This window comes from Bombus huntii, chromosome 3, assembly GCF_024542735.1.
Source record: "Bombus huntii isolate Logan2020A chromosome 3, iyBomHunt1.1, whole genome shotgun sequence".
NCBI classification, from domain to species: domain Eukaryota; kingdom Metazoa; phylum Arthropoda; class Insecta; order Hymenoptera; family Apidae; genus Bombus; species Bombus huntii.
This window is the reverse complement of record NC_066240.1, coordinates 13,874,299-13,889,614: the sequence shown is the minus strand read 5'-3', so window position 1 is coordinate 13,889,614 and position 15,316 is coordinate 13,874,299. Positions and strand designations below refer to the sequence as shown.

At 35.8% G+C, this 15,316-nt stretch overlaps 1 protein-coding gene across 4 annotated transcripts in view; it reads left to right on the top strand.

Annotated features, from left to right (window-relative positions):
- Window positions 1-169: 169 nt before the first annotated feature.
- The window catches only part of LOC126864161 (putative phosphatidate phosphatase), a 61,830-nt gene continuing 46,683 nt past the window's right edge, over window positions 170-15,316 (top strand). For 2 of the 4 annotated variants that reach the window (XM_050615190.1, XM_050615189.1), the window contains exon 1: window positions 181-1,029. In XM_050615190.1, the coding sequence (XP_050471147.1) occupies window positions 966-1,029 (64 nt within the window). In that variant the 5' untranslated portion in view covers window positions 181-965. Of the gene's footprint in view, window positions 1,030-15,316 lie in introns of all 4 variants that reach the window. The other 2 variants (XM_050615186.1, XM_050615188.1) reach the window with 2 other exon arrangements.

Genomic DNA, 15,316 nt, shown 5'->3' with positions numbered 1-15,316 from the left:
ACATGAACTCTGAAACTAAAAAATATTGAAAGATCTATTACATTATATTTACTATTATAAACATTTAGCAATATTGAATTGTATTTAGTGGCAACAAAAAGTATTTGTTCAACACTGTATTTATTATAACATTTACATATTAATTAATTAAGTCCAAGCACATTAAGTTTTATATCATTTGGTAGTATTTTGATATAACTGCAAAAACTTGGTACTATGAAAATAAAATGTGAAAATAAAACCTGATCAACATTTTTGTGACCACTATATATACAATTTCTTCCATTTACCATACATCTAAATCCATTCTCTAGAAATTCTTTCAACGTCATCCCCATAAACATTGTATACACTTCTATTGACTATTGTCGTACCAATAAAAAAAAGTGTATATATAATTACTTATGTATGACGTTTGATTACTTATGATGGAATCGTAAGAGGCAACGATTATCCGCTAAGACGAAATAACATAATTGTAAAGGTGAACGTTCATTCATGTTTCATGGAGGAGACTTGTGTTTTATGTTTGTTTCATGTTACAATGAGCACCCATTATTAAACTACGGACTGTGATTCAGGCCGGGGTAGGCACGTGCGATGTATGCGCGGACGAGACAGCGGTGCGAGGCGCAAAGCGCAGCCGCAGTCGTCGCTCGGATCTCGATCGGGCCGGTTGCGTACTGTGTTTGTAGGTAGATTCGCGAGCTACCAACAAGCGTCGTTTAGTCCATTCCGAGCCGTGCAATCGAGATGGTCTTTTTCCTAGTTTTTCTATATGACCACGCGTAAGCATTGCTCTTCTGCGTGTGTTTGTTTTGCTCCTAACATTTATCTATCTCGCGACCGTGTAACGACATTTAAGTAACGATCGTTCGTTCGTTCGTTCGTTCTTCCTTTTAAGACTTTAAGAAAGTGAGACAGAGAGCCAACGAGATAAAAAGAGTACTATAATTCAAATCATCATGGATCGATCGTCGAAAATGATTCTACGAAAGATCATTATAGATTTCGTGTGCTTGCTTATTGGTAAGTGGATCAACGTATTCATGCGTACGTATAGATGCGCGAACGAATAGTCCGAATATTTCCGTGATTCGTAGCACGAGTGGTAAACGACTGGCTTGGAGAGATTCCTTTGTATCCGCGCCAGAAGAGTACGATGAACGATGATTACGTTATATCGGGCGGCTGTCAGATTGACAGTCGAGGCGCCGCATGCGGCCTGTTTGATCTCTCAGCGAACTAACCTTTAAATTGGCAGGTGCTTACCTCGTACGGAATTAAGAATCTATCGCAATGTAGGGTAAAGTAGGGTTATTTCAGTGAGAAAGATACTTGAGTCAAGCTAAGTAATTTAACTTGTAATTCGTGGAATTTGCTTATGAATAGTTTTTGACTGATCTATGTTTGAAAACAGACTGTTCAACTTGCTATTAGTGGCGTAATAGACAATCAAATATGTAGATCGTATACATCGTATACATTGAGAGAGCTCGACGGCCATGGTTCTCTACGAGGACATAATTTTTACTCGTCAAAAGGAATGAAATTTGTCCAACTAAGATCGTTAGTTGTGATTATTATTCAGCAACGTGTATTACTTTATTTCTAGAAATTAGTTTCCTATTTATTCTATTATTTCTTATATAATACCTCCTGACTTGGATAACTTCACCATTATTCGAATTATATTCATGTTTTCCATATTCTTTCACTCTGAATCTAGAGTATGTAGACGATATTTTCTCATTCTTTCGTAATATACAACAATCCTGACTATTATATACAAAGATTATATACTAAATAACTCGTATACGAAATCGTACGTTGTACGTTACTATAAATCTATAAACAATGTATTGTCATTACTAGACTACTGATGATTATAAAAATCTATATTTTTATAAATATAATTAAGAAACTAGAAGTTGGGTAAAAAGTTGTTTTATCTGTTAGATGTTGTAAAGATTTCTATATAGATTACTATACGGTGCACGATCTTCAATTGTATTCACAAAAATATGAATTTGCAGAACTATCTATAATCTAGTCGTTACCCTATTAAACTTTCATCTAGTACCATTAGTACGATTATAATGTCGTGAAGAAATATATACTATTATAAATATACGAGTCGCTTTCTAGCTCAGAGTGTACGTTGTGCGTGTCTGAAGGTTATTGTTTTGGTAGGCGAGCTTCCAATGCTATATGGTACATACCAATTCGAGATTCGAGTATTCTAATGCACGAACGACGAATCGATCGTCTGCTACATTCTCCTAACGTAATTTAGGCGAACCTAAACAAACGTACAACGTGCGTTCGATGCCGCGGCATCGATAATGCTTTTTCAAGCGTTCGAACGTTTTCCGGTTTGCACTTCTTTTTCCTTTGATCCCTTAGGTATGTTTTTATTGCGTTATCTGCATGCGTACGTGTCTTCCAAACAAATTCTTTAGTTTGTTGCTGATTTCTTTAGTTCGTTGATTTTGCAATGTTGAATTGTGGAAAGGTTATGAAAAATTGTTTAGATTATCTTGGTAAACACAGGAGAATAGTAACACCCTTTAGCTCGATCGATTTAATCTGAGAAGTGGTGACACGGTTTCGTTTAACGGGTTATCTGGTACACTGCAGTTATTCGATATTCTTTCTATTTCATAAAAATTTGATATTTAAGGCAATCCAATAAACTTTTTAAACCAGAAACTTCTTTCTTATTAGACCGTCTTTGTCGCAATATATCCCATGAATATTAATGTAAAATTTAAATAAGGTTTATTAATTTATGGAAAGACAAAGTTATGAGGATTGCTCAAAATAAGAAAGAGCATTGAAACAAATCGTAAAAAATTGTAAAAGTATTCGAAATATTTCTTTGTTTCTTATCTATAATATAATATAAATATGATGAGATGTACAAAATTAGAAATCAGAATTAAAACAAAATGAAGAGTGGAAGATTTCGATTTATTTAAAATAATTTCAGGTGTTGGTCTTTTGTGATTTATATTTTGTAATTCGTGGTTGCAGAATAATATATTTATTTTGAGTTGGGCGATTTTTTCGAAGGTCTCATTTGAAATTCTGTTCTTCTCGAATCTGTCTCGGTGTCGCAATATCGTCTGTAGAATACAAAAATAAGCTGAAACTCGAGAAAAAATATCTTCAGACGTTTCTTCACTAGAAAATCTTTATTCATTCGCAATATACAATTCAATAATAAAAAGATAGAATAAAAGTTTATCATATCGACGATTAAGTAACTTTTCCCTAGTTTATAACCTAATTTAAAGTATTTATATGCAAATTAGATTATCATGGAATACATTTGAAGGGAACTAAAGTTGGAATAGAAAGTTGATTGTCCTTTTAGATATTTATTCTTCATGTTGGTGTAATCATTTGTCAGAAACGAAATTTATTACCGAAAACCAGATTTATTGCTGTTTCTGGTTCACCCGCCATCATCTATGGTCATTCGAAGCAATGCCGCGTCGCGTCGTTGAGACCGAAGAATATTTACGACGTACAAAGAAAAGAAAGAGGCAAAACAGAAAAAGATACTGACTGTGTTAAAACGTGCGAATCCAACTTCGTAGGTGAATTGGACACGTAAGAATAAAAATATATTGTGTGTTATTCAATATTTCGATATTTTAAAGTTATGAACTCATAGTATTATACACGTACAGTCGTCCTATCTGTAAGAAAAAAAAATGTAAGATTCATAAATCTGAGTTGCGATGTAAGTTTCTAAATTTTATTCTATTACCGAGTTTCTGACGTGTAAAAAGAATCGGTGATAGACAGAACAGATGATATACAAGAGCGTTATTTTTTAGATTTCGATGAAACTTTGTAGGTTAGATAGAGGAACGAAAAATACTGGACTCATGCGTACGCAGGTGTTACATATACAATAAAACTGACGAGAACTAACGATTGTCACGAATTCAAAAGGTTTTCACACGTTCTAGAATTTTTACTATGTGAATTTCTGCTATAGTTACATCTGTTTTATACCTTAGAAAGAGATAGAAGTTAATAGAATAGTATTATCTTTGACATTTTGGTATGATAAAATAGCGAAGAATTCATTCAAACGAACGAGTCAGAAAATAATTTCTTTGTTCTTAAAATTTCCTAAATCTTTACAGCATCAGATATAAAAAACTACGTATTTTCCACTTTTTATATGAAATGAATATTAATAATTACTCATGTTATTGAAGATGTGAAATTTATATTATATTGGTAACTTAACCTAATCTCCCTGGTTAGGTTAAACCACATACCTTCGTATTCATTTCTTTTTCTTCTTTTTCCGTGTCTTAGACTACGTTTGTTATTAAAATTAATAATTAAAATTAAATATATAGTTTCTCTTATAAGTGTATGCATTTCGATTTTCAGACGTTTCGTTCGTAAAAACGACATTACCTCATAGATTCATATGTATATAGTTTAATATAAGTTGTAATAGTGTACATAATTCACTTTTGAAATTAAGTTCACGTTTTTGGAAGGCATGGTTCACAAAAGTCACGAGTAAAAGAGAAGAGACGAAGTATTATGTACCTCTCATTGGACAAAGAGAAACGCGACCGTCCACTGGCCACAGATGAAAACCAGATAATACAAAAATGAGTATTATTCATGGCGGGAAGTAGGCCGAGGGCATTTTCGTCTCGAAAGTTGCTCGCAGGTGTCTATTTGTTCCACCTTTGTTTGCGCGTTTGTCTTCCAATTCAACGCGTGAATAAGCTTGAATCGTGCAGGTTGCCTCATTTTTCTTCTTCTTCTCTCTTTCATTAAAATCTATATTTTAATGTATCGCGACCAACTGTGTTGTTAATGAATCGATATGAACGACAGCGATAGGCGAGTTACGATAGCCGCGGCAAATTTGAAATCATATTAAGGACAATAGCGGATCTCTGTTTTAATTAGATACATAATTGTTTAATTGAGGTTCCCTTTGTTTAACACTGAATCTGCTAGGGTAGTTGAAAGGACCAATTTGTAATTTCTCATGACAATTTTGTTGATTTATATAAATTTTACAACATTCGTATTATCTGCATCTTTAAGATTTTTCTCAATTATCCATTTTCCACAATGACTGGAATACGTATCACTGAATCTTCTAGGGTAGTTGAAAGGACCAATTTGTAATTTCTCATGACAATTTTGTTGATTTATATAAGTTTTACAACATTCGTATTATCTGCATCTTTAAGATTTTTCTCAATTATCCATTTTCCACAATGACTGGAATACGTATAACTCGGTGATTGAAATATTTATTGGATACTATATAGTAATAGTTTATTGGATATTGTAATAACATAATATATTCTGTAGTGTGTAGGCTGTTATTATATTATTAAATATATTGGAGTATATGCTCTGGGAGGTAGGATGTTGATTTAAGATAGCAGTGTGTTTTAAAATTAAAATAATTGGTACGCGTGTAATGTATGTATAACGATGGAAATAGGCGGAGGCAGTATGTGATTATGTATTTATGTTGTTGCTTGTGACGAGGGAGGAAGGTAGTCGATAAATGAAAATGAAAAGAGTATTTTCTTAAATCCATTATGGAAGAAGTTACCGGGCCAATAAGTTAGTAATATATTAAAGAAAATGAGAGTTAAAAAGTATACGCATATATAATACACGGTCTACAGAAATGTTATCGTTTAACTCATAACGATATGTTAACAATTTCATAAATTTTCAATAAATTTTCAGTGACACGTTGATATTGCTTCGATGAAAGTAATTTAAAATAAAAGCCAGTCTCAACGGATTGTTCATTGTTCTTCGAAAAGAACTGTAAGTAGTACAAGAATTAGCATGGTCTAATAGTAGCGTATGGTCTTTGATGACTTTGTAAATAAATGATGTCGATGTGCGAACTGTCTGGCTGATGTCTGAATAAATATCGTGTTATGATCGATGTGGGTCGATAAATACACGTCTAAAAAAATTTCATATTCTTGCCTCGCTAGAATGTAAAATCTAGATGTAATAAAATCGAATGAAAATCAAAATTAGAATCTAAATATAGAGAGGAAGTTTAAAGGGAAAGACATTGTCAATTTAATTGATTTTAAAATTTACAACTTTGAACTTGAGAAATATCAAAATATAAAAATCATAAATCAAACTATATGAGTATATTAAAGAATATAACAATTAAAGTTAACAGATTCGAAAGGATGCTTTTCCTTTTAACACCTAGCCGGTATTCTTTGACGCGCTGTTCACTTTTTGCTGGGTATTATACTCGATCCTTCGAAGTATAACTGGTGGCCACCGAGCGGAGCGTGTCTTTTACGATTCTCTCTAATAACTGAACCCTTTCAAACTTCGTTAAGCGGCACAAACAGGTCCGGCTCAGTGTGTAGGGCATTAGCGGCAATTTTGTCGGAACCTGTGTGTCACTAGGCCTCCCTGTAATACATGGTAGATCGAAGCCATTCAACGAGCCGCAAGTGTAGATTAGCCGCTCAAAATCGCCTTGATTCAATGACTGAATGGAAGGTCAGTAGCTCTCTCGATAGTCTTGTTGCTTCGTTTCGTTAGTCGGTGTTAAATACTTCCCACGAATGTCCCTCTCGCGTACAGGGTGGTCTTTCTATATATTAGCTGATATGCATATATCAGCCGTATCTCTTTATTACCCCGTTTCTTTATCTTTTCTCCTCTTCTTCTACGATAAAGACGAGAAGGGAAATTTTGCGTTTAAAGTGTTTAAAGTTTAATTATTATCGGTGATTTTGCAAATTAACGTATCACATATATTTTATCAACCCCTACTGGAATGTATCTTTGGGCTGGAAGAAAATATTTTCGTTTCTTCGTTGTTAAGAATAAAAATATTTTTAGAATTTTTTTTTTAATTCGATTAAAATTAATATCAGTTAATGGTTGTTCGAGGACTTTTTAAAGTACGATGTTCGATCGTAAACAGGATTAATATTGCCTTTTTCTCTGTAATTTTTACCTATGGATACGGTAGGATATAAAATTTGCAATTTTTTAAGTAAAAGATTGAATAGAGATATTTTGTTCTTTTCCCCCTCAAGTGTATTTTGGTAGATTGATTTACATGAATACAAGAAAGAAGTGTAGATAAATGTTTATTCGACGGATGCATCTACGATCGATTGATGTCTAATTTTACTACGAAACATCAGTCGTGTGTTTATACTCGAATGAACGTGAAGTTCCGAAGGTGTAACATTAATAAACTTCTACACGTACCATACTTGACTGCTCAGCTATGTTGTTTCACAAATTGAACATTCATAAATTACCGATAACTACCGATCAAAATAACGATATATCGTGTTATTTGTTTGATGAGATTGCAAGAAGACTATTCATCACGAACTTTTGCTAAGCAGTGAAATTAAATGCAGCAATCAGATTTTTGTCTTATTTATTTATTTTTGTCTTATCATTACGATGTTTTAATAATAATGCAATAATATAATGGTAAGATACAATGACGCAATGCCCAGCAAAATTACGATCAAGCTATCTAATTTCTCTTTATTTCTTCTAAACGAAAAGTTGCTGCCTCTCTTCATAAAAGATAAAATCCGATTAAACAATTAAGATTTTTTTTTGAAGAAAAAAGTTAGTAACTATTCGGATAAAGGAAATAGAAATTAGACGATGCAACACTAATACGCGATGATAAAATTTATATAGAACCTTATACGCGATATACAGGGTGGTTGGTAACTGGTGGTACAAGCGGAAAGGGGGTGATTCTACGCGAAAAAAGAAGTCGAAAATATAGAATAAAAATTTTTCGTTCGAGGCTTTGTTTCCGAGAAAATCGACTTTGAATTTTGGCTCGGTACGCCTACACTTTATCGCGTCTCGTTATAACGGATCTCACTGTAGATCGTTGTCTCGATGGAAAAATTAAAAAAAAAATTTTATTCTATATTTTCGATTTCTTTTTTCGCTTGTACCACCAGTTACCAACCACCCTGTATAAAACATAATTATAATATTATACAACTTTGAAATTACATAGCCAGCGTAGAATTAGAAAAGATTTAAAGGCAACGCACTGATATCGTAATTTCGCCTCGATTCACCATAGGCGCGATCGATTATTGCATATTAAATAATCCAATTGCGCTTTCTCGGATGATATCACTGCTACGGTAAATCTACGGTTTTTATTAGGCACCAGACACGAGCAATATCCGTGTAAACGCGTAAGCAATCGCGCGTATACCAGTACGTTTGCGGTTAGCTGGCTCTATAATTCATCCTGAAATCACTTTGCACATCGTTGACAACTGCTTTCATTATATTTTTCTCCTCACACCGTGTATACTATGTCATTCTGACGCGTCTGTGGTATTTTCTTTCATCGATCGTTGCCATTTCTTTTCTCCTCTTTAATTTTCTCCCCTCCTTTGAGAATTTCTACACTGTGAGCCTATCTGTCACAGCCGTGGATAAATGTCGAGCCGAGGAACAGGAAGATGAGTGTTGCGGCGATGTGCGCGAGTAGGAAGCGCGAGGGAATAGTATGTCCGCGAGCCATGAAATATCGAGGCGAAAAGGACACGATCCGCGACTGAGAACGCGATACCATGTGAACCTCATTGCCTCGAAACCGTTACCGCTGCCACATAACGTTGGCTCAGCTCTGGAAAGGTCGTTCGTTAAACAGTCTGACCCTGCAATATCTTTGTTTAAAACGTTTCCGTCGTTGCGTACGTACCGATAAAGTATAAACGCGTGCACGTTCTTAAGCAAAGATATTCGCGAATTTACACGTCAACCGTGTTCTCTATCTCGAGAAGTCTGAGTCATTAGCCTGTCTTGTAATTATTGTTTATTATAACGATTGCCTCTCGTCTTAGTCACCGTGTTTACGTTCATTTCCTAAACTCTTATCTTGCTAATTACTTCACTCTGTGTATCGGTACCTTGCGTTCTAATAAGTTTGCTTATCTTACATCGTATTGCGAAATAGTACAGTATATTGGCTTGGCAACCAAGTGATCGCGGGTTTTGTCAATACCATCTAATGAGAAAATCCGCAATCACTTAGTTGCCAAGCCAATAGTACACTTATGGTACCAAATACAGCGTGGAGATCTTTTCTCCGTATAGTAAATACGTAAAAATCGAGAAATTATACAGGGTGGTTGGTAACTGGTGGTACAAGCGAACAAAGAAGTCGAAAATATAGAATAAAAATTTTTTTTTAATTTTTCCATCGAGACAACGATCTACAGCGAGATCCGTTACAACGAAACGCGATAAAGTGCAGGCGTACCGAGCCAAAATTCAAAGTCGATTTTCTCGAAAACGAAGCCTCGAACGAAAAATGTTTATTCTATATTTTCGACTTCTTTTTTCGCGTAGAATCACCCCCTTTCCGCTTGTACCACCAGTTACCAACCACCCTGTATAGAGTTGGCGACATAGGTCAAATGATATAACAACGATACACCATTGAGTGTACTCACGTTTATGTCGATTTAAGCCATCGCTCAAATATAATTTTTGAAATTTTCCCTTTTCGAAATTGATCCTGACGAGTGGGATAAAAATGTGGGATAAAATACTCGATCGTTGTTGCGTTCAAGTAAAAAAGAGTATCTCGTCGGAAGACAGAGAATTATGCTTATACTTTTTCTACCGCCTGTAATGTGTACGTAGGTGTACTTTATTCCGAACGAGTCCGGCCGTTTAGATGGAAATTAGTTGATGGATTTTGTTTCAGGTATTCGGATAGGGGGAATTTATTTAAATGTGAACGATGTGGGTGTTTGTATTCACAGGATGATTTAACATTGTGGGCGTAGAGATTGATGAGGGGAGCAGGTAATAGGGAAATGTAGTCAAATGTAGAGAGGAAGGTGATTCTGATAAAAGATCGAAGTCGTTGGAAAAGGTTCTGCGCTTCGAATGTTTGTCTATGGATTTGTCATTTTTAAGACGATTTGTCCGAAGAATCAGTTACAGAATTGTATTTTTCTTTTATTTCATATTTATAGTTTAATAATAGTTTCATAGTAAAGTTTAATTTGTTTAAAAATTTGTCTAAATTACAGACCTACTTAGATATTGTTTCACGTGATTTCTCACTCGTAGCGTTCAGACGAGGAAATTCTACTTGCGTAGCATACCCTTTCGTGGTTTTCTCTTCTTCTTCGAACTCCAGTACCAGTTTACAAAATTACTGGCGCGTATTACGTTGTACTTAAAACACACGGTCTCGAGCAAGTTTTATTATTAAACGATGATAAATAAATGGCTGCTAATCATCGGAAGCTGATGAATTAATAAAGTTGTTTGAAGTGACGAGGTGTGTCGATGATATTATCATGACAGAGCAATTTATTTATTCTATGACGAAAATATAAAAATATTATTATACGTAATAGTACGCGTTACATTATTATTTACGTACATCAAATCGTATAACAGGTAGATAAAAATTATTTTAACTGCCGTTCGAGTTATTTATGCGTATAAAAATATAGCGAGAAGTGGATAGATAGAGAACGATATAACGAGCTACGTATCTGATAAATTGCTTGCTATTTTATTTTTGGAATTTACAGTGGAAAGTCTCTTTTGTTGCGCGTAAAGTAACATATTCCCTCTCGATGGTTCCATCATGTTCGTAGTAGCCAGCAAACTTCTACATTTCCTTTCCGCGGCTCGACTTTATGATGTAATAAAATATGTAAAAGTCATTATCATGGCAGATAGCAAACTTATTTTCGAAATGCCAGACACATTAAGTCGCGTTTCATGTTATATTCATTTACTTATATAAAATATAACAAAACAGTATAGAAGATCTCGAAGAGGATAACACTGTTGAAATCGAATACTTTCACTTTAAATAATCTCTACAATGTTAATATACTATCTATCGAAAGATAATAAAAAATTCGATCGAAAAATAATAAAATATTCTAACGAAACAAAGCTATGAATATAAATCTAGCCAGAACTTTCAGCTAGAATCTCAAGCTTTAATATCGACAAATTTGGTATAAATTTCTGCATATACAAACATATGTGAAAATGAATTCCAAGCGATAGTCGTATGCAAATAATTGCCAAGGTAATTCTCCAAGCGACTCTACAAATATCGTCAAGAAGAATACACAACTGGCTCTTTAAACACGTCCGTGCATTTCCAAAAATTTGCGCAAAAGCAACAGCGAAAGATTGTCAAACGATATCGAATCGAATTGTACATTTCTCGAAAAATTGAACTCCACTAAGCATCGCGAAACACGTGATATTTCTTTTTGCAACTATACGAGATAGCCTTGTGATCAAACAACGTATCTGTTTGAGTGGAAGTTGCGGCTAGAATCGAGGTCGTTTGACGTACAGCTTCGCCATGGTGACGATCGTGGAATCGTCCGCTTGTTTATTGCCAAAAGAGCAGAGAACGATCGAGAGTAAGTTTCGCGTCTCGAATACAAAGAAGAACGTGACAGAGACGCTTGTGATACGTTTTATTATCGGTACGATCGATGAAAAGGATAGGTGAATGGCAGCGTGAAGCAACGGTATAGTTAAATGGTTGGGATGCTTAGTCATCCGGTGTGCAGAAATTCGCGTCGATGACGACTGCTCGAGGTATACCTATGCTTTCAAATAGATGTCAAGGCGGATCTAAATCTGTTTTGCTTAGACTGTACGTGATATGCCCGTCCCGTTCGTAATCGCGAATAATACGCACGTATTGTGTTCATTATCAGTCCTTGCATAACACGCGTTCACCAAGTGCATTCGAACCGCGAGTATTACAGCCAGGAAGATTACCGACACGGATACTGTTACTGCAAATTGTTTTCGTATTCGTATCGATTACGTTTATTGGCAGCGAGAAACGCGAGAAACATGTTGATGCTCGCGATTCTCCTTTCACATTGTATTGTTAGATGAAATAACAGAAAGCATAGTACGTTTATAGTTGGATCACGTACGTTCCGTGTCATTTAAAATGGAATAATAGCTACGTCTCGATGTCTTTAAGATTTTTATTCGTACATTCTATATATATATATATATATATATTTATTTATGCGTGTGTATATATATATTTATTTTTAACATGTAACAAATAGAAAGAAGAAGATTAATGTATTTCGTCATTATTGTTTTAATTCGTATCACCTGATAAATACGATTTACAAACAGGAATATTGCTAATATTAAAGCGTACGATTTTTAAGTAACATTCCACGTTCGATGGTTCCATTCTGCTGCATTTTTCCCGGAGATTAATTTAATTGGTGGTTACGTAAATTTGACAAACGTATGGCGATTGTATATAAACTATTTGGATTCGAAGATTACGACTCTCCTTATGAGTGGGTAATATCTTCCTTATCTTCGTGTGTACTTTTTGTTAAACATATGTGACGTTATGTAAGTTGCAGGAACGTGTGTATGTTTGGGAGTAGGATATTACGCCGCTTGTAATAATATTGTGATAGTAATAGCGATATTTTTACCAGAGAACTAACGCATTTCATAAATAAATCACGCAAAAAGAGGATCTAAGCGATAACGCATAATTTCTGAATAATTCATGCGTAAATAAGGAGAGGCAAATGAACAGAATAATTTGTAGCTCGGTTTAATTTAATTCGAAACCTCTCTCTCTCTCTCTTTTTCTCGCCTTTTACATTTAGATAATCGAATGGGAGTTAAAACTCGTTATCCGCCTGCGAAGCGTTCAGACTATCTATATCAATGATTTCAATTTTTCACGAACAGCAGAACAAACAAGTTTGTACGCGCGTAACGCAGAATTAATGGAAGCGTTTATCCAGTTTTTGCTTGTTATATTTACCATAGAGCGTTAATTAAAATTCTAAATAGAGTACTTTTATCCAGAACGGATGTTACGACATCGAGTATAGTGGTTCGGATAAGCATGCAACCCAATTAGACGAATGACAGAGAACGCGCGATAATTATCGTTGATTATCATTAACGGCTGTCGAATAGTTCGAAGTTTAACTTTATTCTAACGAATTTCACATTTTTCACTGTTCCCAGTCAAATCAACTTCCTTCAATTTGCGATTAAAATAGTAACAGACGTAATAAGACGTTAAGAATATATCAACTCGTCCTAATTCAATGGTCGCCTGCCTACACTATGTTTAGTTTCAATTTAACGCGAATTCTACGTTTAGTTCGAATTCTATTCCACGTTCGATTCCGATTCGTTTATGTTCGAGCAATATTGTCACGTACAGTTTGTAATTTAATTATACAGGGCGTCGCGCAATGACGGAATGACGCCACGTAGCACATGGAACCAAATCGATCGACTGCACTTTCTATCAATTTCTAAATTACACGAGCGCGCGTCCAATGTGCCACTTTCAAAAAATAAATTACTTACTCTCGCTGGTACTGTTGTGAGAAACTCCAACCTGTATAAGCTATTTATCCTTCGTGAAAATGGGCAATAACATTTTTTAGCGTGTAGCTTCATCCTCGGAAAGATGAAGCTGGAAAATTCTGCGGATAATCACCCAACTACGTCTCGGTAGACGTTGCTTCCTCGTAGGATCGATCGTTATAATAATCTTCGAGTTGGCTAATATCATTAGGTCGTTATACCGGTGCGATTATCGCTACGATATTGTAATTACAAAGTGCTTGATTTTACTTGCAATCGCAGAGTTCATCAACGGGCGCGTACAATTTATCGAAGAAGTTCCAAAGTTTCGTAAACGACAAGAAATAACAATTCGACGGAGGAGTATGTTTAGCTTGAAGTTGAACAAAAAGCGGAACAAGAGTAAAATGCACGTTACAGCGTTGGAAACGGCTGGAAATGTCGGAGCGATTACCCGCCAAAATTTCACCCCTTGTCTGCTATTCAACGAGGCGATAAAACGGTGTGTGAGTTCTTGGAAAGGCAATCCGTGCGCCATGCCAATAGCTCCAAAAACACACGGTACCTCGCATATTTCTAAATATTACCGGCTGCCCCTGTGGTCAGCAATAAATTCCAGGCACAATCACCGGCGAATGATCATGAAACTTCAAGCAGTGCGTAAAATATATGCAACAGCGGTGAGCTCGAACGTAGTCCGGCTACATAAATAATGACCACGTGTGATCCCGTGCGAGTAGCTACAGTTGTTACAACCTGCTCACCGTATTGCCTCGTTTTGCTTAAAAGCGAGCCTGACAATTATCTTAATAGCTGACTCGATCGAGCCGAGGTATTTCCAGGTAGCGAAGGCGAGGCATCTCACGATTTTCATCGAGTAAACAGCGAAGGATAACAGCGTCGGCGTTCCACCGGCTGCTACGCCGTAATTTCACCACGCCGGTTTATTCCTGATTTTTCCGCCCCTTTTTACCTCGCCTTGCCATCTCATATTAGATAGTAGCGATAGATAGCGCGAACGATGGATCCTCGGTAGCTTATCGGCCTTATGGTTATCGAAAATTATGGAAACTCGTTGCGCGGCAAACGCAATGCGCCACAGATAAGAGAACTGCTGTTCAATTTTCGAATTATCGTAGCCACGGTTGATCGTCCGCTCGCTCGTGGAATCGTTGCGGGTGAAAAAGAAAAATCGAATCGACGCAACCGGCAATCTCTGCTCGATATCTGGCTGAAATGTGACGCAACCGCGTTGGTGATCGGCGAATTATGAAAATCGACTCGTTGACTTATTATGCCTGGGTTCGGCCAGTAATCGCAACTGATAAAGTTGTACTTACGTACGTTCCGTTGAAACAGGGTGTGCCTTTTAATGTGCTGTATAATCTTTCAACGTGGCGTTTCTAAGCTCGTACAAGGTGGGAGGAGACGCCAGTTGTTAGGCGGTTTTGATTAAGCGTTTTGCAGGGATTTTTTTATCGATTACTCGTGGCAATTGCGACAGCGATGATAAGCATAGGAAAGATCGTTGAGGATATAAGTAGAGGATACGAGGTTGAGAATTTTTGCGCTAGATTTCTGGTAACAAACGTAAGCAGATTTCCGATAAGATGTACGAATCAACGAAGATAATCGAATGATAAAGGAATTTTAAGCGGAGATCTTGTTAACCAGATTTTCCAATAGGCGAAACAATCCTCCAAAATTGTCAAACTTTGTGTCTTTGTTGAAAGAATTTTCTTGCAATATTCGGTCGTGTACTTAGTGATAGAACGCTATCCAAATATGTCAAATATGAATCACGAGTCGTAACGTAGATTACGATTCGAGTTATAACGTTGTCACGTTGTTTAAAGTTCCGCAGCGAAGGATA